This window comes from Polyodon spathula, chromosome 15, assembly GCF_017654505.1.
Source record: "Polyodon spathula isolate WHYD16114869_AA chromosome 15, ASM1765450v1, whole genome shotgun sequence".
Classification (NCBI taxonomy): domain Eukaryota; kingdom Metazoa; phylum Chordata; class Actinopteri; order Acipenseriformes; family Polyodontidae; genus Polyodon; species Polyodon spathula.
The window spans coordinates 14,974,265-14,999,858 of record NC_054548.1 but is presented as its reverse complement, the minus strand read 5'-3'; the positions used below and the strand labels follow the sequence as shown (position 1 = coordinate 14,999,858).

The window sequence follows — 25,594 nt, the reverse complement described above, 5'->3', positions numbered from 1 at the left end:
ATAACCATGTTGAAAATATCAGGTTTACTTGAGTTTCCTGTAAACTGTTATCAGTAGCCTATAACTAAAAAAGACTATCCCCTTCTCAAATTAAAATTTTCATTTAGCCTGAAGGTGCTTTTTGACAGGGTAGTTATCAGATACCTACTGCAAAATAAAAAAATACTTTTTGGTTACAGAGTTTGTGTCGGTAAAGCTACTTGTCTTCAACTTTGTGAAAAACAGGCTGGATGGCCCTTAGAGATGCAGCAGGAAGTTAGCAGCAAGCCACCACAGCTGTATAAAAGGGTGTGACCTGCAGATATCATGCTGCTTAAAGGGGAGGAAATGGCAATTGTTTTCTGCAGTAAACAGATCTGCAAGTGCAGCACTCCTCGCTCTCATATTCACACCCATTTGCAAAACTTTTTCAAGATGCGGTCACTTTGTAGCAGGTCTTTCACTGATGGAGTCAACCACTGTAACTGGACAGAAACAAATTCGATGCAGGAAGGAGCACTTTAATGATCTGAAGTTTCTCTTCCAGCTTTAATTCATTAAAGTACCCTTTCTTACTCTTGCATTTAAAGAATGTTCAACAATAAAAAATAGAATACATGTCAAGGTTAAAATGTCTTATAAAGTATTCTAATACTCTATATCATCATCTTCTTCGTTTCGCTAGGGGGATGTGCCATTTACCAAACTGGCTTCCCTTTCAGTTGTTGTAATTCTGAGTGAAGTTTTTAAAGAGATGAGACAGGCAGTGGAGCCTGTGTTGACCCTCTGCCTGCTACTATTGAGTGTTTTATTATTTTAAGGGGTTTGAGTCCAAGCAGGAGTTCCCCGGTTCAAATCCCGGCTCACTCACTGACTCACTGTGTAACTTTGAGCAAGTCACTTAATCTCCTTGTGCGCCGTCTTTCGGGTGAGACGTTGTTGTAAGTGATTCTGCAGCTGATGCATAGTTCACACACCCTAGTCTCTGTAAGTCACCTTGGATAAAAGCTAAATAAACAAATAATAATAACCCTGAAGTTTAGCAGACCATTTCAAGGTTAACACATCCTTAACTTGAAGTATTGAAGAGTTACACAGCTACAATGTACCAAAAGCTGATTGGGGTCTAGCTTGGTGTGCATGTGGTATACTTGCGAGTGTTCAGCATTAATTTTTGTTTTTGTAGAACATGTCAAATGTATTCCGTTTCTCAAGCTTTTCACTCTTAAGCAAGTGTTTTGAAGAGTGTCATTTCATTATAAGTAACGGCTCAAAAGATCCTCTGTCAGAGGCCAGGAAAAAGAATGATTTGTTTGTAGCTGTAATAGTAACTTCTTTGTTGTCTCCCCCATGGTGTTTGGCAGGGAACACTAATAAGTGAATTGGATCCCTACCAATGACACAGTGTGTCTAAAAGATCCTCTGTTGAATGTTTATGATTTTCTTTGGCAAAATGTCTTTTATACTCAAAAAGAAAATAAATCCTAAGGCTGCTGTAGACATCTTGGAAAAAAAACAAAGCAGCTTACAGAGTATTTATGAATCATAAAAAACAACATTCAGGACAGGCAGATCGATAACTCTAATTAGACAAACTGATCCTGAAAGTCACTTTCAAACTCAATTACTGCCCTTGTACAATTAATTCTGCAGCACCAGAAAGTTCAATCTGGACGCTTAACACTAAAAGCTTTGATATATTAAAAACATATGAATGTCAGTAGCAACGGTTACTTGTTGTTTTAAAAGTTTGCTCGTTACTGAAATCTGCACAAGACATATCCCCCAACTCTGGTGACAGTTACCCTCTGAAGCGTTTGAAGGTTTTTAAGTTTGGACTTAAATTTGTTAGGAGTTGAGTCTTTTTTTATCTGTTTGTGTTTGAGGGTTATGATCTGGGGAATCCTTGTCTAATTGTGATGTGATGGAACATGGTTTGGTAAAACCTGTCTAATCCAGCCCCTTTACATACCAGTATTCTCTATAATTCGGCTTGATTTTTGGATCCTGACAAAATTCATATTGAAATTAATGGAGTGATACCCTCTATAATCTGAAAACCTGTCTATTCTGGAATCCGGAATTATTTTTAAGTCTCTTCTGCCTAAAATCAATGCAAAACTCACCGTGCAATCTGGCACCGGGTTTTTCTTCTCTAAAATTAAAAAATATAAAAATAAATGTCTAAATATCTACCCCCAAGAGCTACAGCCAGTCAATCCATTTCAGACTTTCTGAAATTAAAAGACGCTTAACTAAAAGCAACATAGAGAAAACCTGAATGCCATCAGGAAGCGCAGGTAGAGTACGAACTAGAGAACATCTTTCCGTGGGAATGGTTTAAATAGGCTTATATTTACCATAACAGGTAAAGATCTTGTTGAGGCATTGTTGTGTTTAAAGTTTGCCCAGGTATTGCTGTGTTTATTACACTGTGCATGTACCGTAATACTTAAGCATTCAAATAGTTTTGTCATTTTACCTTTTTCAGTACAATATTCGATTTTTTACTGTAACACTGTAATACAGCACAAGGTCTAATCAAGCACAATTTTCCAGTACCAAGTGACTCTGGATTGTACAGGTTTTACTGTTTTAACATTATTTAGCATACAATATTGAGAGCATTGCTGTAGATCCTGGAAATATATGGGGATGGCTTTCTGTGCATACATGGGTCCATCTGTATGTAACACTTTTGCATACTGTGTATCCATCCATCTGTATATTTTTGTATAGGTTATATTTGGAGAACCGCTGGATTCAGTGACAATGTATTCTAATTCTACCTGGAACACACTGTGGAACACTCAGTTGACCTCAGAAACCGTAAGCAGTAAATGATTCCCAGGAAATACAGTATCTCAAACTGAAGTGGCTGCCAAGGCACTAGCTGTTTGTGTGTCTTCTCTAACTGAAGGGGCACTACGATGTAGTTTAAATCTGGGATTGTTTTTGAAATGACATATCGTTTTTTAAATAAAAATACATGTTTGCTTTGAAAATAGTTTTTTTAATGATCCTGTTTCTGAGTCAACCTTTATGCTGTATGTACAGTAACTCCTATTCACCCCTACACCATATCCTTTGGTGAATAGATTTAATTTCACAATATTGTAAAAAAAAAAAAAAAAAAAACACTATTGAATTACTCTGAAATGCATTAGCAATTTTTGTGTAAGGTTTATTTACACTTACATCCTGGATCAATCACATCTGTTGCGGTACATGATACTATGACAGGGCTTTTTTTGTTTTGATCTGTAACTGAAATGCAAGCAGCCATTGGCACTCAAAGACTGTACACTGTCTCTAGAGGGATGGAATATAGCAGGTAATGACTTTTGCTTCTGTTCACTTCTGGTTAAAAAAAATATATTATATATATTATATATATATATATATATATATATATATATATATATATATATATTATATATATATATATATATATATATATATATATATATATATATATATATATATATTGAAAAGGCTGTATCCTATCAATATCAGGGTCTGCTATGTAATATATATTCTATGTTGCCATTCTTATAGAACACTTTGTTATAAGAAATAAATCGTCCTATTCTTCCTTTTCATACTTTTTAAAGAAAATGTTTTAGATAATTTGGTCGTCGTCAGTTATTTTTATTATTTTCTCCCAATTTAGAATGTCCAATTATTTTTAGGCTCAGCTGACCGCTACCACCCCTGCGCTGACTTGGGAGGGGCGAAGACGAACACATGCTGTCCTCCGAAGTTTTTGCCCTCAGCTACCCGCTTCTTTACACACTGCAGGTTCACCATGCAGCCACCTCTGAATACATTTAAAGACCAATACACCACACAGTTCTCACACAGCTCTCGCCCTGCTCCTTTTTCCTCGTGTTTTTAACGAAACACTAATACAAATCCCTGTTCTTAAATAAACAAACAATACATTTTATCAACAGGGCTTTGCCCTGCCCCCTCTAATTATGTACAGGCTCTCCTCTGCCCTGCTACAAGGTCTAATTAAGCTAATGAATAGTTAAATTAAGAGTTCAATTAAGTAATTGCGAACCTAGTTGGAATGAAAACCAGCTGACACAGGGGTCCCCCAGGACCCGGACTGGGAAACCCTGATATGACATTACCTTTAGATTCTGACATTCAAGGCTCTGTTTTCCCCCGGGCTGAGAATGTGTGTTGTTTCTTAGCACATTTTGATTTTTCAGCAGAGAAAATCGAGTCAGTATTAATTGTGCTGGAAGTGAAGAGTGTCCTCATTCTGGAGCTGTAATTGCACATTGTACAAATATCACAGGGCTTGTCTTGCATACATTGAATTTATTATTTTTTGTATTATTTCTAAATTCCTCAGGATAGAACTGAGACACACGCATGTGAAAAGTGCATTATGACTATGAGCACTATGACGGCTCTTCTCTTCTAGATTCAGCTTCTCACAGCAGTGTGGTATTGTATCATACAGGGTAGCTTGAATTGGGTTGACAGCTGCAGTGCCAGCCTGGGTAGGGGTGGCTATGTGCACTGACTGGTAGAGCTATTGCAGTGCTCTGGCAGACTGATTTAAGATCACCCATGTATGTATATTTAGTTGTGATTGGATAGGAACCCCTTATCTTTAGACCTGTGCTTTTTGATTGTGTGTTAATTGAGTTGCACTGTGTTACAGTTTTTGATTGTGTGTTAATTGGGTTGCACTGTGTTACAGTTTTTGATTGTGCGTTCAGTGGGTTGCGCTGTGTTACTGTACATTATGTCACCAAGATGCACACATGGGTGGTTAAGTAATTTTGTGGAAGGTTGTGCCTGCAGGATAAAATAGGTATAGTTTTACCTATGGAGTTTTAGGAGAAGGGCTAGTTGAAACCATAGAAATAGTGTGCAGCAGTCTAATGAATTCAAGATGGGTCCTTAGCCACCTCCCCTGTATTTGTATGAGAGAACAACAGATACTATAAATTCACTCGCTGCACAAAGTCTCCTTAACTGTTTTTTGATACTGGTACACGAAAACTTTCATTATAAAAAGCTAATCAAACACTTTTACTAGATTCTAGCTCTTCTACTCTTCTACTACTGAATTATCAGGCTCCACCTGTATTCAAGCCAACAAGGAGTTTCCTTCACTGTGTGATGTCTCAATAAAGTGGCAGTTTAACTGCGAAATGACGTGTACTGGACAACATATATGCTGCTAGTCTGAGAGTAATGTTCCGTTTGATTGTGGTAGAGGCTGATGTCAATGATCCTGAACCCTTGGATTGGAGGTTCGTCAGGCAAAAAGAAAGGGAATGTGCTCCTGGACTGTATTGCTTGTTTGCCAAGAGGAATGCCATTCTCTGCATCAAGCTGTACTCTGTATATGCAGGACTGAATGGTGATCTGCTCACTATGTACAGCCTCAAGAGCTGCTGGGACTAACAGTCCCTCCTTGAAAGTGGATCATTGTTTTGTAGCAGAACTAAGTACAATACCATAACTGTCCAAATAAAAAGACTAGCAATCTGGCAATGCTGTAGTGCCATGTCCATACTGAACCTTTCCAGTGCTTTAGTTGACATTGTAAAATAAGAGTTAGAATTTATTTTAGCATGGGCATAACTGTCATTGTTTGAGTGCTAGTGCTAGACTGTCCCAGTAACGTGCTACTATGATTGGCAGTTGGTGGTCTCAGGTAATTGATTCTGTTTTACACTGTTTTGATTGGACACCGCTCTCCTGCATACATCTGATAGGCTGAACAGACTTTTGAATGTCAGTATGCAGTATGTGAGTAGAGGTTTATGAAGTGTCACCATTGGACCCCTACCGTAGGCTTTTAGGAAGCCTAAACAAGATGTGATTCTTTTAAAGTTAACAGCAGAACAAACTTTCCCTGGAGAAACTATATTTCAGAAGTAGAAAATGGATAAGCTGAATGAAATCTCTACAAAAAAAAAAAGAAAAACACATTTCAGTGCTGTACTTTTTGGTTTTAATATTGATTCCCTGAAGTTCCACGAAAAAAAACAACTAGCATTTTTTTTTGTTTTACATGTCTGTGCTCCCTACTTATTTAACTATTTGATTAATTCATGGTTTGACCATTTTGACAGTAAATTGTAGAGCACATGTACAATACGTTATTGTGTAAGGACCCTTCATCATTTCACTACCCTCAATATTTCACATATGTTTTAAATGTCAGATTGCAAAATACAGGAGTACTGTGTTTATTTAACCAGGGTGAACGCTTGAATTCACTGAAGGGCTTTTTATCTCCACTCAAGATTTACTACTGTAGGGTCACATTTCCACAAACATTTGGTAAGTAGTAATTAAATTGAACAATCAGAACTTGATTTAGAGCAAATATTTTTGAGCAGTTAGGTGCCGTGCCAAATGCTGTCGTTGATAAGTTTGTGTTTTTGCTTTCTGGTTAGGGTAACCCTGCAGTTAAACATACAGCAGCTGTCGTGAAAATGCTCATATAACTTATCCTTAGGTCCGTTCAGTTGATCCAAACGATGACGGATCTAAATACCACCATCATTCAAGTATTAAATTAGGACCAAATATTGTGCTTAGTTTTAAAGACAAAAATGCACACTGTGTTTGAGATGTTGGTTTATTGAATTAAACAATGGCAGTATTTAAATTTGTGCACAACTCTGGTCCTCTAGATGCATTCTAATCGGTCCAAACTTGGTTAATTAACCCTTACAGTACCAGGTTCAATGAACTCTTAGAACCTGCAGAGTTGTGCACCACTGGTTTGGATCAGACCTCAGTCTTTTAATTATTATGATTTAAGAATAAATATCTATATGGTTTTGGGTTTGCATGCCTCGTGGGTCAGATTCTAATTAATCTTACTGGCAGTGCAGATTATTGCTCGGTTTGAATAAGAGAACTTTGCAGGCAGTATTGAAAGTCTGTGTTTAGTTTGAATCCCTGTTGTGTATCTAGGTTCCCGTCTAGCATGCAGACAAGCCAGCCATGTGAGAATGTGGCTGGCCTGGTTAGTCTCACCTGTTTGGAGGTGAATATGAAAAACACAAGAGGTCAAGTCAGATTGGACCATTAATTTCCAATTTGACTTGAGCACATATTAGGAGGACCTGGAGACAGCTCCTCAGCTTATTCCAGCTGAGTTTATTTGTACAATACAGACCAGAGCAACCTTCATAGACTATGCTTGGGTGTTGCCTTTGTTTTGCATTGGGTTTATTTATTTTTTGCTTATTGGAATAAAAATGCAATCTTCTGTCTTCTGTTGTCATACCTTACAAAAAAATGGGGAGATGTGCATCTGATGTCATTTTTATTTTATTGTTTCATTTAATTTGTAATATACTGTTGATTTTTTTTTTTTTAACTTCTGAATATTTTCCTTTTGTTATCCCCACATGGGACACATATCCCTGGCGACAGAGATATAATAAAGGTGGCTGTACACATACAAGAGCTGCTGCATCCACAGTTTGTTTCATATCTTACATCTTACATTGACCATTTTCAGTGTGTTGCAGTGAGACAGCTTAATGGTTACATTAGTATACTGCATGAGGGGTCCAGTCTTCTTGCTTCCTGTTTTCAAAGGTTCTTCCAGTCAAACTTTCAAAGCTACCAGTTAAATTGGTATGTTTTGTTCTTCAAGGTCTTTTATTTTTTAAATAATTCTCACACAAGTTTATTACAGTAGGTGTAATGGATTACAACTTATACAAGAATGTTAATACTATTTAATGTCACCATTTTCTTTTAAAGTGTACTAACCACCTGCTGCTGCAAGTAGAGTCAAGCTTGAAGGCTGGGCGTTCAGGATATAGTTTTATGAATGTTCATGTCACTGAGGCCCTGCACATATATGTTCATATAGTTTAATTTGTGCTTTGTTTATTTTTCCTTTTGGGTTTTGTGTTTGTTTTTGTTATGTAGTCAGACTCTCCACCTGAGATGCTACCTGCTGTGTTTAGTTGCAGGGAAAAGCAGCTGGGCATTGGCCATCTGCAGATCCCTTAGCAGGTGGGTGTGTCCGGCAGAGTGTCTTGCTTTAAAAATGAGCCCCTGGCACACCTCCATGTGGAGAACAGAGAGGCCAGAGTAGGAGGGTAAGGAACAAAACCTTTGTGAGCACTACCGAAGACACGGCCACTGTGTGTCTAACCAAGGTAGCTATTGCAAACAATCATTTCGATCGTTTCAGGATGCTTAAAATCCCATTTAAGTAGAGGTAGTGTGTCAGCAGCAGGAGCCCCTGTTATAGCATGTTTAAGGCAAACTCTTATTTTCTAGCTGTGTTCTGACAGCATGTTTCTTCTGGGTTTTTTGTATTTTACGCTACTATGTATTGTCGCCCGGCTGCTATCATTGCTGGTACCTGGTCATGGCTTTAACTTTGTATTGCAATACAAATAAATCCTGCATGCCTGAGTGGCATGACAGTATTTCCTGTGTCTCTCTCGTTTTGTCAGCACATAACATACGCCCCTGTCACAGTCACAAAGAAAGAATGGGTTGTTTTGAGCTAGAGAACTGCTTATCAAGTTGTGATCAAATCTGTTTATGTTGTGTGTTATTGAAAATATCAGAACCTGGGGAGTATGTGAAGGAACCTGTCTTAATCTTCATATATCACACTTACATTTTAACAGTTGGATACGGTTGAAGTGTACTATTATTTGTATTTATAGCATATATTCTGAATTATATAGCTAATTAAAAAATACTTTACATAACACTACATTTATAGTATAGCATTATGTGCTTTGTAAAGCTTTATACAATGCCTGTATGATGCGCAGTTTGTTTAAATTCCCAAATGTAGCTTTGCTGGGACTTTTCTCTCCACCCCACTGCAGTACCTGAACAATGAGAGGTTAGAAGCTCTATTTAGCACTGGAAGCAAAACCCATTTTAAAGGGCAGCAGCTTTTAATATACAGATCTGGTATTAACACCATAATATAAATACTTAAAATAATTATGGAATTTCAAGCAAAATAACTGTAAGGAGCATTGCCCCTTTTAAAGCGGTAACCTGTTTATTTAAAATGTACTGCATACACTTTTAATTATCTGTAAAAATCAATATCAAATAAATGCTTCCAGACTTCAGTGTCCTGACACAAAGCCTGCATTGACAAACCTGTCCAGCTGCATTGTCTGTCACGCTCTCAAACCCGTTGGAAACCACAACCGGAATTGCGTTTATAGTTAAATCGGCATGTGAGTAAAATTGCCGAAGTTAATTTGCTACAGTGAAGGGAAAATCAAACAAATAATTATATTACCAGCCAAATAGGGAACCTGGGAGTGAGGGGTAAACCTGAAGGCATGTGACTTTGTAATTTAATATAAAAGTACCACACAGACACGTGGGGGAAAAAAATCAAATTAAAAAAAATTATTGGTTGAACACTATTTCTGGTGGAGAAACCAGAAATTCCGCCCTTTTCACCCCCGGGAGTTTTTGTTCGGACATCTAGAAAGCGTCGGACCTTTTGGAGCGGTTCCACCCGAAGTGCCCTTATACTCACCTGGGGGCAAACCGCTTGGACCTGAAATAAAAGGAATAAAGAGGGAACTGAAATAGGGAAAATAACTGAATAACTGAATGACTGAAGCGCCCGTGGCGCGACTGAGTCTCTACTCACCTTACATAAATACGTACTGCTCTGTTGGCGAACAGGGGAAATACTTGACTACAGACTCAAGCTGTTTTTGTTTGTTTGTTTGTTTGTCTGTGTAGTGAGGAACAAAGAAGAAAGTCAGTTAGGCCTGGAAAAGGGCTATTTGTTTGTTTATTTTTGTGTAAACAATAAACTTACCGTCCTCCCTTCGAGAAACTCCTGTCTGGACCTCCGGTTTTTGGACATATCCACTTACCTGTCTGTCACAAGACCTTTAATTATATTGCTTGCCAGTCAGTTTCAAGTTGTGTAAAATTAACATGCTTGTTACAGACTGCAGTTACGGCTTGAAAAAGCTCACTTTTTGAGGGATTTTCTCTCAGATTTAAGTACTGTACCAGTATAACAACAATGTTGTGTAACAAATGTGCTGAATTAGGCAACAAGCAAGCAATCACATGACCAAACTATGAGTATATTTGTGGCCTTCCTCAGTAATATTTTTGTAGGATATTCTCCTCCAAATCTCTGTCAAACCGTATTACCACACAGACGTAGAACATTTATTTTGGAGAGCAATATATTTATTATTTAAATGTGTTTAATATTCAGCCAAAAAAGTGGATGTGATCAAAAAAATGTCTGCTGTTCTGAAGCCTTACTGTAATAATCTTTCTTCTGTGTGTGCGCCACTAATCTAATCTGTAATCCTTTTCACCAGGTGCTTGGGTCTGTGCCCTGCCTCATGTGCAGCGTGTTAAATATTTTCTGTGGTGCGCTGTGGCAGTGACTGAGGTGATTTGCCACTGGCCGTTGTGATGGATGTCATACAGATTCTTTTATCTCTCATCAGAATTAATCTTGCTTTAATCCTTTGATAGCGCTGGAAGAAATCAATTTGCTGTGCTTTGTTTCAGAGGTTTCAAAGCCTGCACGGTGTGCCTACATTGCTGCAGATTGGAAGCGGTCTGGCTTCCCTTACAGGAGCGCTGCTCAATATCAACGTTTGATTGCTTTGGTTCGATATCTTCTACCTTTATTTTGATATTCAGGAAGCAATAGCTTTTGTATTAATGTATAGTAACTAGTGATACTGTACCTTGCTAAAATAGCACCATTACTTATACAATACAATGGCGGCTGGTGGCCAAAAAAAAAACAGGGAGCTGACCCCATGCATTCCCTAGTCGCAAGCCCGCATCACAGAATGCGGAATTGTTGGTTATTCCCAAGCTTAATAAAATAAAAATGGGAAGAACAGCTTTTTGTTACAAAGCTCCAAAATTAGGGAACGACGTGCCCATTTTGAGAGGGAAGCTGGGACTTTTAAATCTAGATAAAAACTTTTTTTATTTTTTTAAATGAGTCTTTTTTTTTTTGTTTTAATATTTTTATTTATTTTTTTAAGTGTAAGATTTTTATCTTTTTTTTAATTTCACAAGTAAACTATATTTTAATTCCAATTTTATTACATTTTTGTATCAGACTTTTTTTCATTGTTCTATTTTTACAAACTACTTTTAATATCTTATTTTAAACAATTTTTCCTGTAGTTTCAAAACCAAATACAGGATGATTTACTATATTTTATGAATTTCAAAATTCTCTGCTTTTTAAATGATACACTGCCTGGCTGGCCACTTTATTAGGACACTTACCTACAGTAATATCCGTTCGGTCACAGTTTGCCCTGACCATAGCCATGGCAGAGACTCCACAGTGTCAAAGAACATTCATTCAGAGATACAGTAGGCAGATTGATGCTGACCTACAAACTTTGAAAGCATTTTGTTTCTATAGTAGCTAGGATTGATCGGGGTTTACAGTAGCCTTTTGTTTAGCAGGGTCTTGCTGTTATAAATTAACTATCAGCTCACCAGAGAGTTTAAGCTGAGCAGATTCATTAACTGTGAATAATCAATGGATATTACTTGCTCTCTTCGGAAGAAACGGTAAGAATTTTACAGAACTCGTGAGACCAGTTGTTAAACAGAGGTTAATAGGGAGTGGGGTTGTACATTGCCACAATTTAGGGTTTATAATGTACAGTGTGTAACCATTTGTCAGCTTCTTGCTAGGTTGAAAAATGGTCTAATGCGGACCTAATAAGTCTGGTGTTTTGTTTAATAGACTGCACTAGAATAGTGGTTTAATGACTGTCATGCCCTAAACTCACCCGGGGTTAAAAGTGCTGCTTTATCAAAAAACCCACATTAACATCAACTTAAACAGCATCAAATTCTTATTCTCTGTGAGTATTATAAAGTCATTACTGAATCGATTTCAAAATATCTGCTTTCTCAGAACACAGCAAGAGAAAAAAAGACATGACTGCTCCCTGGAGTGGAGCGTCAGCAAGCGTCCTGCTGCCTCATAAAGCTTTGATACATGTTGCATTTTACTTGTGTGTTGAGTGCGGCTGTGGTTTTCATTGGACTTGCTCTATAGTGTACTACTGTAGAGGTTTTTCTTTTTTATACAAGTCGCAGAGCAAAAGCATATGCAGTAAAATATACAATTCCTTTTCGATAAGGATCTACCAGTAACCTGCTTCATCGCAGCCCTCTTAACAAATCATCCTTCGGGTCTCAGTTTCATCAGAATGATACAGTCTCTTTGAAAGTACAGGTCATGTGAGTTTCATTTAGTGTGTGAAGGCTGAGGTTTAACTAAAGGCATTATGATGTTGGGTTTATATATGTGATATGATATAATGTACAGTGCTGATTCTGTATATTAATATACTTCCCTAATGAAGTAAGATAGGTACTTTCCCTATAGTCTTCATTGTGGAGTGGGTAACGGCTGCTTGAATGCAAACCTTAAAACACTGGCCTATTACAGGGAGGGGCATGAAAATATTTTCCTATCTATTTTAACCCTTTCAGCCCTAGTGGGACCGCTAAGTCCTGCCACATCTTAGCGCCGTATGTTATAACGTCGGAAATAACGTTGGACACTCACCTAGGTCCAAGTCGGTGGTAATATATAAATATATGTATTTCATGTATACTCAGTAAAGAGGTTTATTCTGCAGTTCGACAAAAATAATTCAGGACTGAAAGGGTTAAAATCAAAACAGTATTTTCTACACTATTTCTATTTCAAATACTTTTAGAGTCTTTAATTGAAGTATGTGTATATATGTGTGTGTGTGTATATATATATATATATATATATACCATGCCTTGCAAAAGTATTCAGACCCCTGACCAATTCTCTCATATTACTGAATTACAAATGGTACATTGAAATTTCGTTCTGTTCGATATTTTATTTTAAAACACTGAAACTCAGAATCAATTATTATAAGGTGACATTGGTTTTATGTTGGGAAATATTTTTAAGAAAAATAATAAACTGAAATATCTTGCTTGCATAAGTATTCAACCCCCACACATTAATATTTGGTAGAGCCACCTTTCTCTGCAATAACAGCTTTAAGTCTTTTGGGGTAAGTATGTACCAGCTTTGCATACAGTGTCGGAGTGATTTTGGCCCATTCTTCTTGGCACATTTGCTCCAGGTTGTTCAGGTTGGTTGGACTACACTTGTGGACCGCAAGTTTCATATAGTGCCACAGATTTTCAGTGTGATTGAGATCAGGACTTTGACTGGGCCACTGTAGGACATTCACCTTTTTGTTCTTGAGTCACTCCAATGTTGCTTTGGCCTTGTGCTTGGGATTATTGTCCTGCTAAAAGGTGAATTTCCTCCCAAGCTTCAGTTTTTTAGCGGACTGAAGCAGATTCTCTTGCAGTATTTTCCTGTATTTTGCTCCATCCATTCTTCCTTCATTTGTAACAAGATGCCCAGTCCCTGCTGATGAGAAGCATTCCCACAGCATGATGCTGCCACCACCATACTTCACTGTAGGGATGGTGTGTCTTGAGGCATGGGCAGTGTTAGGTTTGCGCCACACATAGCGCTTTGGCCAAAAAGCTCTATCTTGGTCTCATCTGACCACAAAACCTTTTCCGACATCGCAGCTGGGTCACTCTCATGCTTTCTGGCAAACTCCAGACGTGCTTTCAGATGGTACTTTTTGAGTAACGGCTTCTTTCTTGCCACCCTCCCATACAGGCCAGTGTTATGCAGAGCTCTTGATATGGTTGACTGGTGCACCATTACTCCACTCCCAGCCACTGCACTCTGTTGCTCCTTCAAAGTGATTGTTGGCCTCGCTGTGGCTTCTCTCACAAGTCTCCTTCTTGTTTGAACGCTGAGTTTTGAGGGACAGCCTTTTCTTGGCAGTGCCTGGGTGGTGTGATGCAGCTTCCACTTCCTGATTATTGATCCAACTGTGCTCACTGGGATATCCAAACACTTGGATATTATTTTGTACCCTTTCCCTAATCTATGCATTTGTATTACTTGATCTCTAACTTCTGGTCTTCATTTTCCTTCAGATTCACAGCCTTACCAATGATCCTTCAACAATGGGGTTTTTATACAGAAAATGTGACAGCAACTTTAATGGTTCACAGGTGGTGGCCAATGGTAAGGTAATTGTGTCCTCATTAGGGCAAATTCTGTCATCGGTGCAAACTGGGAGCTTCCACAGCACAGGGGTTGAATACTTATGCAAGCAAGATATTTCAGTTTTTTATTTTTCTTAAAAATATTTCCCAACATAAAACCAATGTCACCTTACAATAATTGATTCTGAGTTTCAGTGTTTAAAAATAACATATCAAACAGAATGCAATTTCAATGTACCAGTTGTAGTTCGGTAATATGAGAGAATTGGTCAGGGGTCTGAATACTTTTGCAAGGCACTGTGTGTGTGTGTGTGTATAATATATATAAAAATAATGTATGTGTGTGTATATATAGAAATGTATTTGTATTTATATATCACAACCAGTACACGATGTCTACTGTTTATAAAATGCTATTCGCAAAATTATTACTATTTTCTATTCAAAATACATTACTGGCAACCTATTTTGTATTTGTATTTGAAATATATTTGTGGAGCACTATGTTCTGTGTAAATAGTTTCCTTGACTGTTTTGCCCAACCCTGGCCCATTATATCTGTAAACCCTGTTACACAGCAGAAGAAGAAGAAGAAGAAGAAGAAGAAGAAGAAGAAGAAGAAGAAGAAGAAGAAGAAGAAGAAATTCTCAGTGATTAAAGGCTGTAATGGCAGAAGACAGCTCAAGTGCACTGTTTGGCAGTAAATGCATGGTAACAGTATACAGCACTGGCCTCTTCAGACTCTCTTCAATGCAGCAAGCATGAGTATTGAGCAGCAACCTCCTCCTGAAACACTGAGGTGGGACACAGTGCTGCATAAAATCAATGTGGTTTTACTGTTTGATCCTGCAGTAGAACTACTTTTGGATCACAAAACTGTTATATAATACACAATTCTCAATTATTGGACAGTAAAATCGACTGCTCCACTTATATAGGGATTTCAAGCTATATCCTACAATACACAGTGCAGAATTCATATGTTGCAAAAAACACAATGTCATAATGGCTTTTACTTTTTTATGTTTTCATTTTGATTGAAGATAAATTAATTTATTTGCACTCCAGTTCCACTGTTGACTACATGTTCCCGTAAACAATACCATGTTTATTTGCTTTTACACTGAACAGGCCCCAGAGTTATCACTTAAGTAGCATTCCTTATTCCTTACCGACCTTTGCTTTCTCTATGAATCCTGGATCTTTGATTAACTTGATACACTTACAGGATTGCAGAGTTCTTCAGGTGTAACCTTGCTTTTGTTTGTGCAATACATGTCTCCTCTGTAGTTCTCAGATCTAGGACTACATTTGCATTTAGGATACAAAGCCCAAAACAACCACAGGGAGGCTATGAAAGGGACTGCAATCAATTGTTATTTGCAGTAGTTCAGTGGTCATTCAGATTTATCAATATTTAAGTATAGGATATAGTTTACATACATTTTACTGGTAGTGGAAACTAAGTAGTATTTTAGTCCTCTGTATTCATTCCGGCCATGTTTTGTAACTTAATTAAAAAACGCTAAATATGTCGCACAACAAGAGTCTATTGTGCAAGTCAAAAGAGTGGAGTTAATGCCTTTACATGGAACTGATTTGCAATCTTTAGTCTGCAGTCTACAATTGCATCTTCTTTGTGTTTCTTTCTATTTCATTGCGAATCTAATTAAAAAGAAAAAGGGACCAGTGCTACCGTACGAAGTGATGTAAAACCTGACTGGGTTTCCTACAAAGAATAAATCAACTCCTAAAACACAAACGTTTCTTATATTTTCACTTAGTGATGTCATTGAAATGATGTCATTCTTAACATCATATTTTGTCTGGGAGTTCTAGGGGGGCAGGATGCGTGAGCTTCCTAAGTCTTTTTTAGAACCACACTGGAAAGATCGTCTTGGTCATTTCACATTATTACAAAAAAAAAAAAAGTTTCATGTATTAATTGCTAAATACTGAGATTGAAATCTGCAGCTAAGAAAATACAGGTGTTCATTTTCCATGTACAGTATTGCACCCTAGATTTGTTTCTTTCTGCAGAATTGCAGTTTTATATTTATATTTTATAAGGGTACAAGACACTAAGGCTTTTGTTTTGTTAATGGAAATACTGGCCCCAGTGGTCTCCTTTGATTATAAAATATAGTATCACTAAGAGTGTGGGACCTATTGTCTGCAGGATGACTTATCTTGTTCGCTTTTTGTTTGTTTCCTCATCAGGTCACCGAGCTGTGTGGAGCAAAGCGCCTGGGATACTTCGGTACTGGGCAGTTTTATGTAGCTCTAAAATTATTAGCTGCAGCACAATCAGGCTTCCCAGTACGGCTCGAAAGCATTAAAAGTGGTAAGTAGTAAAGCTGTGGTCTTGTGAGCATGGAACCAGGAGCTTTCAGTGCAGGGATTCATTGCTAATGAGAAAAAAATGGGTGGCCATTCAGATCTGCAAGATACATACTGTACTGTCCCAGTTACAATATATATATATATAGGTTGCCAGTAATATATATATATATATATATACACACACACACACACTACTGGTCAAAAGTTTTAGAACACCCCCATTTTTCCAGTTTTTATTGAAATTTAAGCAGTTCAAGTCCAGTGAATAACCTGAAATGGTACAAAGGTAAGCGTAAACTGCCAGAGGTTAAAAAAAAAAGTTTAGGTTACCAAAAACTGAAAAATAATGTACATTTCAGAGTTATACAAAAAGGCCTTTTTCAGGGAACAAGTAATGGGTTAACAACTTACAGCTGTTCTGCAGCAATAGAGGTAAATTAAGCCTTGAAAGTTGATGCTAACAATTCCTACAGGTGTCCCAACTTTTGTTGAGTACTTACAAACCCTCTGTCTGTATAAAAGCAGTGTTGGAACAGACTGTGTTACTGCACCTTCTTAAGCATTATTTGGACAGTATTGTACTGCAGGAAGTAGTATATTGCTATCATAATGGCAAGAAAAAGGCAATTAACAAAGGAAGACAGACAGACCATTATAACCCTTAAAAGTGTAGGTATGTCAGTGAGTACAGTTTCCTACACCATCACAAGGCACTTGGAAACTGGAGGAAACTCTGACAGGAAGAGGTCTGGCAGACCCAAAGCCACAACAGAATAAGAAGACAAGTTTCTGAGAGTCAACAGCTTGCGTGATAGGCGGCTCAAAGGACAAGAGCTTCAAGCACAGCTTAACACTGGTCGAAGTAAGCAAGTCTAAGTTTCAACTGTAAAGAGAAGACTTCGAGCTGCAGGTTTGACAGGTCAAGTGGCAGTAAGAAAGCCATTGCTAAGATGGCAAAATAAGAAACAGAGGCTTGCCTGGGCCATGAAGCACCGCCAGTGGACTACGGAAGACTGGAAGAAGGTCTTATGGACCGATAAATCAAAATTTGAAATCTTCGGTTCATCACGCAGGGTTTTTGTATGCCGTCGAGTAGGCGAAAGGATGGTTCCTCGGTGTGTGACACCAACTGTCAAACATGGAGGAGGAAGCGTGGTGGTCTGGGGCTCTTTTGCTGGATCCTGCTCATTTCAACTTAAAGTTTCTCATAAAGTATGTTTAATTACTATTATTTTGATTGCAAGTTGTGAGTGGTGTGTTTTTTTGTTTCTCCCAGAAATGCCACTTCCCAGGTTTGTGGGAATGAAAAATGATGCTGAGGTGCTGAGGTACCCAAACCATTCCCAAAACACTGAGAGCCAGGGGCTTCACCTCGGGAAGCCGTCAGTGACAATCGCCCAGCCCAGCCTGGACAGGAACGCCCTGAAACGCACAGAGAGTTTAGGAGATAAACAGGTAGGACAGGGCCTGTGGCTGAGGCTTTAAGCCTGCTATATAGACAATGAAGTCAGTTAGTGCTAATGTAAATGTATAATCTCTAACCTTGGGTGAGAGATGATGATATTAACAGGCAATGCTGGGTCCCATACCATACACAGTGCTGTTCCATAGTTCTCTTCTATTACATACAGTGGTTGGACAAAAATCCTACAACACTGTCATTCACTACGGACATATGCAGCTAGAGGGATACAATGCCATTTATTGCCTTCCGTGCAGTGCAGTGAAAAGTTCAACCATTATAGCGATCATAGTACTGGCTAGGAAAACAGATTTGAAAACAATGAAGTATAACTTTAATTCAATTTAAACTTGTAGTTTGATTGTATGTTCTTTTAACAGGAGCCCTGGTCGCCTCTAAGGTCACCTCCCAGTTCTCCTTCAAGCTCAAGCAACCAGGACAAGCCTCTGAGCTATACTTACAGGAAACAATGGAGCAGCACGGAACAGCTGACAGGTAGAGAAACCAGACACCCAGCAGCATCTGAGACGTGTTGGTGGACAAGATCCCATAGCACTCAGAGTAGTGAAAAGTTCATTTCTGTACATCTTCCTTCTCCTATTAGCATGCACAGGGCACTGTTAATGACTTCATCGAGGGCGTCTTCCCCCATTCCTTCATTAATCAAGTAGTGTGCTCGCTTCTGCCCTGCATTCTTGCTCTTTTTTACATTGCATTGACTAAACAGATGTTCCCTAGACAAGACTGAAAGAGCAAAATAAAACATACTGTACCCTGGCTTCCATGTTAGAAACTAAATAAAACTGGGCTGCCTAACCCTACAGTGATAGCGTTCCTCTAGTGTTGTTAAAGACTGTGCAGCACCAAGGGGTTGCACGTCCTCTGCATGTCTTGTTAATTAAAACTGTCTCGCTTTGGACTACTAGTGTTCAGTCACCTGTGACAGTAACCTAAATTAACTGTAGGAAATGAAATGGTTTAAGGGCCGAATGCTCTTTGTCAGATTTATTTTTTTGTAATAAAAATTTTCTAGGTCTTGCCCTCCTTTTCATTTTAGATTTCTATTTGATTTGGGAACTTGGTTAACCTGCCAGTTTTTTCCTTTCAAATGTCAGTCTTTATCCAGACTTTACTGGCTAAGTTTTAAATTCTCCAATTCAGTGTTAAAACACTAAATGCCAGGGTCCCTGATTGGCTCACCTGGTAAAGGCACAACCACGTAATATGCAGGGTGCGTCACACAGGAACAGGTTCGCATCCTGGCTGTGCACTTTCATTGCAGGTGTAGTTCAGCAAAAACTAACCCTTTCCTGCCATCTCTGTATAATGTTTTAACCCCATATTAATGACGGAGACTTTTTCAAATTAGAGAGCCACTCTCCCCTTGCATCATTGCTGATTCAATTTTAATGTCTACTGGGGATCATACTTGCTGGAGGACTTTGAATAAAAACAGTCTGTGCTGTTGTTCTTATATATAGTTATATCCCTGACTCAAAGAAATGGAGCAGAGGGAGAGCGTTATTAAGTGAGTGTAATTAATTGTATGTTGTAGGAGCACACTTTGAGTATGGTTTAACCACCTTGGAGACTTTGACAATCTTAAAATACACACAATACTGGTACTGGTACTTTAATAAAGCATGTGCTCATATTCCTAGAATAACTGCACATAAACCAAAAAATAACAACATTCTCTATCCCGGCTTGTCAGCTGCTTGAAAATCCATTATTGAGTATAATGCAGAAAGAAAACTGATAGTACTATATACAAACTGAAGGCATCTGTAAATAATCACCTCTGCAACACTGTGGACAAGAGAGATTCTCTAATAACCTCTCAGCATGATATACAGTAGTGTTTCATACAGAGGTACAAATAGGTACATTATATTGGCCAGTGTTGAAAATGTCAGTTCTGTAGAAAATATTAGAAGTATAACAAAAACAAGTGTACAGAAGGATGAACTCTGTGTAGTAATGAAATGTAAAAATAAAAACAAATTATATTGTAATGTAAAATTGGAAAATAAGCCTTTTGACATTGAAAAAAGCTCCTACTGCATAGGTTACAACATTCAATTTGATGAACCTCTTATCGTAACAGTCCCCTAGTAACCACCTGTGTTGCGTGCAGTGCGGCTCTGCCCCGTTGCCATGGTTGCACTGACCACCTTTACAGCACAGTCTACAGTCATATGAGAGGGTTGGCAGTGAAATGTAGTATTTTAAATGATTCTTTAGTAATGTAAATACCTATCCAAAATGTTTGCCAAACTTCTCCAGCAAACTAAGATTCACTTCTGATAGCTGTGTAGATTAGGCATACGGTAACATCTTCTTTCAAGAAACTTCGTTTAAGCCTTCCTGTCTCACCCATAAGCCTTACTGATAGTGCCATAGTAATATCCTAGACTGTGTCGGAGGCCATTGGCACACACAGAACAGTTTTGTGAAACCATTTTTTTATTATGCGGTGCCTCAGGGTTTCGTTGAAGAAGAGAGCTGTAGAGATTATGATAAGATTAGCTGGGTGTGCTGCTGCATGCAGTGTAGTACAGACAAGCTCCACAGATGCACAGACTAGAAGCTGCTTTTTTTTATCTGGATTCCAATTATCAGAGTTCCCAGCAATACTTGTTATTGCTGCAGTTTGGAAATCTAATGAGCAAACGCTTGACATTTGACCCTGGCTTTGACCAGTGGCGTAACGTAGGTTTCAAAAGATGAGGGAGCAGTTTCTGTAGCTCTGGCACTACAAATTCAAAATTAAATGTTCATTTTATTCATATTGGCGCCTTTGGGGTCATGAACATCCTTTTTGGAGGGCAGGAGGGATTATTTACCAGCCACTCTACGAAGATAAGGTCCCAGTGTTCCAACAGAAAATATTTTTTATAGCATTGAGACCATGGACATCACAAATGGTGTCATAATTGAGAATTCTCACAATGAAAAGAAAAAAAAAAAAAAACTACTACCAGGCTCCGCTTTCTCCTCTCTGCTTACGATCTCCTTAATGCATTGTGTGCCAACTCTGCCTCAGTTAATTGGCATTTCCGCTGGGTCCTAGTGGAGATTTATGTACTGAATAGTGATTATACTAATAAATAATTGATGAATACAAGTTTTAGTAGTGTTGCAATGGGAGGTATAATCACACTAAAACATAGCTCCCAGGGTTTTTGTACTCTTAAAAAATGTGGCATGTTTATACACCAAAGACTACTATTTGTCCTTGAAGACTTTTCAAACTCATTAAGCCTAGAATGGGATACACTCCCTCCTTTATGATCCATTTTCAGAGAACTAAGGAGCAATCCCTTCGACAGTCTCAGAAAATGTAAGTGGCACAGAGCCCCTGCTGGATGTAGTTGCAATGACCCTAAACTGTCTTTGGGCAAACCCTGATCGCTCTTGCGAAAGATTGTTTATGCAATAATATTGCTAGTTTCCATATCGCATTTTCTTTATCCCGAAACCAAAACTAGCCATTTTCAGTCCATGAAAGGGTTGGAGACGGGTATCGCTTGTTTGGGAACAAAACTAGGAAGGCACAAAACAGCAGATGTCAACCAATCACAGCTTACGTTCCAGACCTTCCAAAAGAGGCGGAAACAGGAAGAATGCTACCGAAAACAAACAAAGGTAAGCGTCTGATCATGCCGCTGCCCAGGAGCCTCTACCTCCACCTGAGGCCATCCCCTCCAGAAGGGGAAGGGGCAGGGGCCGGAGACGGAGATGAAGAAGACATGGCACCTAAACATCTGGAAGACCTCTGCTTAACTGGAAAATCCCTCCAAATAATAAAAAAAAATATTGCAGCTTAATAAACATTCTTTTGGTTTACATTTGTAGTTTTATTTATTTTTTTACACATTATCATATTTAAACACTCCAAAATTTTTTTTGATAGACTATTTCAAAGTGCAATGTAAGGCTTAGGACATGTTGGAATGTGGGAATATATGCGATTACTCTGGTACAGTTTATGCATAACATATATCTGCATACCTACCTACATAAACCTACTTCTCTACAACACTGCGGCTTCTGCACAGGGCTTCATTGTAGTGCCCCTCCGCCTCGGTCTGTGGATTTTTCACAGGTGTTAAAAGCCAGGGGTGGAGAGGATAGCCACTCTAGGAACTCAGAAAATATACATAATCAGCTTAACGCAGTTACCGCACGTATTACTTAACAATACAGTACTGATATAACATGATGTATAAAGTATTAAACACACATGCACTTACCAAAGAGGTGACCTGTGCTGAGGCGTCCCTCTTTGCCAAATGCTTCAAGGGGACTTTGCCACAGAATGTAGGAGTCATGGCATGATTCCGGGAAACGTGATACAACGCTGGTGATTTTGCATTCTAATGTTGTTGTCATTTGCACACAGAGGAAACATTTTCACTTCAGATAGGCACATGCGTGTTCCCCAGGAGACTTGATTGCTCTATGAGTGCAATCAAGGGCCCCTATTATAGTGGGGAACCCTCCTACACTATGGCTTTCAACAGGTGGAAACTTAATGAATTGGTCAGAAGCAGCCACCAGCGCATCTGTCACAGATGCTATGACGTTGCTGGTAGTGTCCTGGCACGCTCCCACTGTATCCCTATAGTGGTTTGAAAGGAGCCGTGGCATAGAATGCCATAGCGACACAGACTGCACTGTGCCTTTAAGAAATGAAAAATTGCCCGTGGACTTCAAAATAAAAAAGTTTGTCGTGGACACAATAAAGACCAATAATAAAACAAAATATTGTATATCTAAAACGCTTTATCATCACCGAAAGAGGCATGATAATAATAGGCATAATACATAATATTTGATACTGTAAATTATTAATTTTAAATTATTCAGTGTTGTGTGGAAGTGTTTGATATGTTAGTGGAGTACCTTAGTGGAGTACTTTTGTGTGTGCGTGTTTAGTTTTATTTAATTATTTTTACTATTTGCTTAATACGCAATAGTTTCGACAACTTAGAAGTTGAATATAGAATCAGGTGCTGCGAAAGTCTTGCGATGTGATTTATACCTGTAATTGATTTGGTCGGTTGAGAGCAAACCACTCTCCCTTCTCAACCCACTTGTCAAAAAGCGACAGCTGCTTTTTGCAGCGCAAAAAGGGCTTGTTTTGGTTCCGCGAGATTTCCCTTGGAATTTTTATTGCTTTTTATTACCGAGAATTCTTTCGCGTCCTCGTTCGCCAAATTACCTATGTTTTACTACGTAGTAGAAAGTGAACTAAAATCAGTATACACACTGCAACGTGCTCTCAAAGTCTGTTTTTATTCCATTTGAAAAATCTGTATTTTATGATTTCATTTTACATTTTGTAATTAACTCTTAGTTAAATGTCAAAAGATAAAAATGGTCATGCCCTCAGCTAGGGCTGTGCTTGTACTCCCACTCATGAATGTGTTGATTTCAAAATAAGAAAAGTTGCCTTTCCCTCACCTTTCAATTGCGTTGGGCAATAAACTTCCCCAGTGAGTGTTTTAAAATCTGTTTGGAAGGGATTTTTCCTTTCACCTGGGGCGCTGACATTGGTATTGCTCTGCTGTCACACTGAGGCTGTAAATAATATTGTCATTGTCAGTTCACAGCCTCAGCAGGGCAGTAAAAATGTCAGCATGAGATGAAAAATGTGCTCCTAGTCGGTTTTTAAAACACCCAGTGCGACAGTTAATTGCCATTGATTGGTACCCAATTGTAAAGGTTAGAGAAAGTTAGCTTTTCTTGTTTTGAAATCAACACATTAATGAATGGATTTGTTTAATACCTGACGATAAATACGAGAACAAATATCAGCACACCCCTACCCCCGACCATACCTGTGCTTGAGGCCAAAAAACGTAGAGGACCACTCATGTAAGAGTTCTACCAAAAAATGACTTTGTAGCATTTCAGGCAGTTGTCCTCCATTTGTTACCATTCTCTCTTCCTGTGTTTGCCTCCTACAGCTTCCTATGAAAGTAAACACCCGAGTCGGCCTCTGTTCCGGCAGGAAGTGTCATCTCCTAGTAACTATGGATCCAAATCTTCACTCACGCATTCCTCAGTCACGCAGGTAAACACATTTTTAAAACTGGTGTGCTGCCTTTCATTTGCTAATTTGAGAAATAAGCCATGTGTGTCTGGAAGGACGATCCTGGAGATCAGTCCAGACTGTCTGTCCTTCTCATTCATGCCCACTCTTCTTGAGACTGGTTTCAGGCCTGGGTTAAATCAAAATGATGGAAGTATAGCTATTGTGGTGCCATAAACTTGTGTTTAAATCAGGCCTCAGGCTGGTGTGGAGCAGAGTGGTGAAAGATTAGCACATTACCCACTCTGCCAGTCTTGATTTTAAAGGTATTATTAAAGTAAATTACTATTAATTCACTTGTTGGAGAGGAATTGGTCATGTCATATAAAGGTTTATTGGCAATTAAGCACCCTGGAAGTGCTAATAGTTAGTATTAATGCTAGTAAATCTGCCATCACCACTCTTTAAACACTACAGGCAAGAGGAAGGGAGCGCGGTCCAAAAAGATCTAGGACTAGAGGATTCTGTATTTCTCCCTAGTCAGTGTATGATGAAATTGCTGGTGCCTGGCCTCTAACCTTATACAGCCTATGGGGTCATGACACATTTTTATTTACCCCTTTCACACAGATGAGTTACGACGGCTTGGAACCGGCACTGATGCTGCATTTTGGTCTGTGTGAATTGCCTGTACTGTCACAGCCATCATATTTTAGACCGTCTCTGAATCACCCCCTAAAGTGCTTCAGAGACGGTACTGAACTGTCTTAACTGCCTGTGTGAAATGCTATGCCGGTACTGAAGCGCTATAGTGGGTGTGGATTAAAAGACAACATTCCACGTGACTGTATACCGGACGTGCTATTCAGCCAGGTAAAATGTTTCTCTTCCCATGTGGAAATGTTTTTTCCCCTCTATACGAAAATCTTGGGAGTGTTTGGTTCCAAAATACATCACCATGTTGGTGTTCCATTACCCAAGTGGAGTGTTCACACGAGCATCCTTTATATATAGCAAATACCAGCATCCACCATATTTGTGCTCTCTGATTTTGCCTGAAGAGCTGGACTCTCTTCCTTTTAAATATATTGTGTTGTCGCCTTTGTAATAAAATACGCAACCTACATTATGCCTGAAGCTCCTGCAATTCAACACATAACATGTTATAGATTGTATAATATAACTGCAAATTAAAAGCAAACAAAATTCAGCCAAATTTACTACTTATGTTTGATTTGCATTTTGTTTTTTGATTTTCTTCGGTTTCCATTGCCATGAAAACGATTTGTTGACTGACAGGTATGAAAGTTGTACTCACATGATCCCTTTGGCTGTGTGAAAGGGTTATGACGGTGTTATACTGGCATCGCACAATTTTGTGCTGTGTGAAAGGGGTATTAAAGCCAGCCGCTTTGAGTTATTGACTTTGACTTCCTTACACACAGCTGTATTCTTTAACTGTAGGTTAATGTAATGGACTATTCTGTGCCACAGGAGGAAGGTTTGTTTTTCGCACACGAATACCATACAGAGCTGCCTCCTTGTCTTTTTTGTTTATCAACATGTTCATATGTATCAGTACGTGTGCTGTGTTTCATAGTCAAATCTCTCTTATCTTCATTATCAAAACCTTTCTTAAACAGCCTTTATTGTTCTTGGTGTAT

General features: G+C 38.6%; 1 protein-coding gene across 2 annotated transcripts in view; it reads left to right on the top strand.

The window, feature by feature from the left end:
* Window positions 1-25,594, top strand: part of LOC121327578 (ralBP1-associated Eps domain-containing protein 2-like) — a 63,227-nt gene that overhangs the window by 1,818 nt on the left and 35,815 nt on the right. For both annotated transcript variants that reach the window (XM_041271682.1, XM_041271681.1), the window contains exons 2-5: window positions 16,306-16,429; window positions 17,705-17,883; window positions 18,271-18,385; window positions 23,866-23,972. In XM_041271682.1, the coding sequence (XP_041127616.1) occupies window positions 16,306-16,429; window positions 17,705-17,883; window positions 18,271-18,385; window positions 23,866-23,972 (525 nt within the window). The remainder of the gene's footprint in view (window positions 1-16,305; window positions 16,430-17,704; window positions 17,884-18,270; window positions 18,386-23,865; window positions 23,973-25,594) is intronic.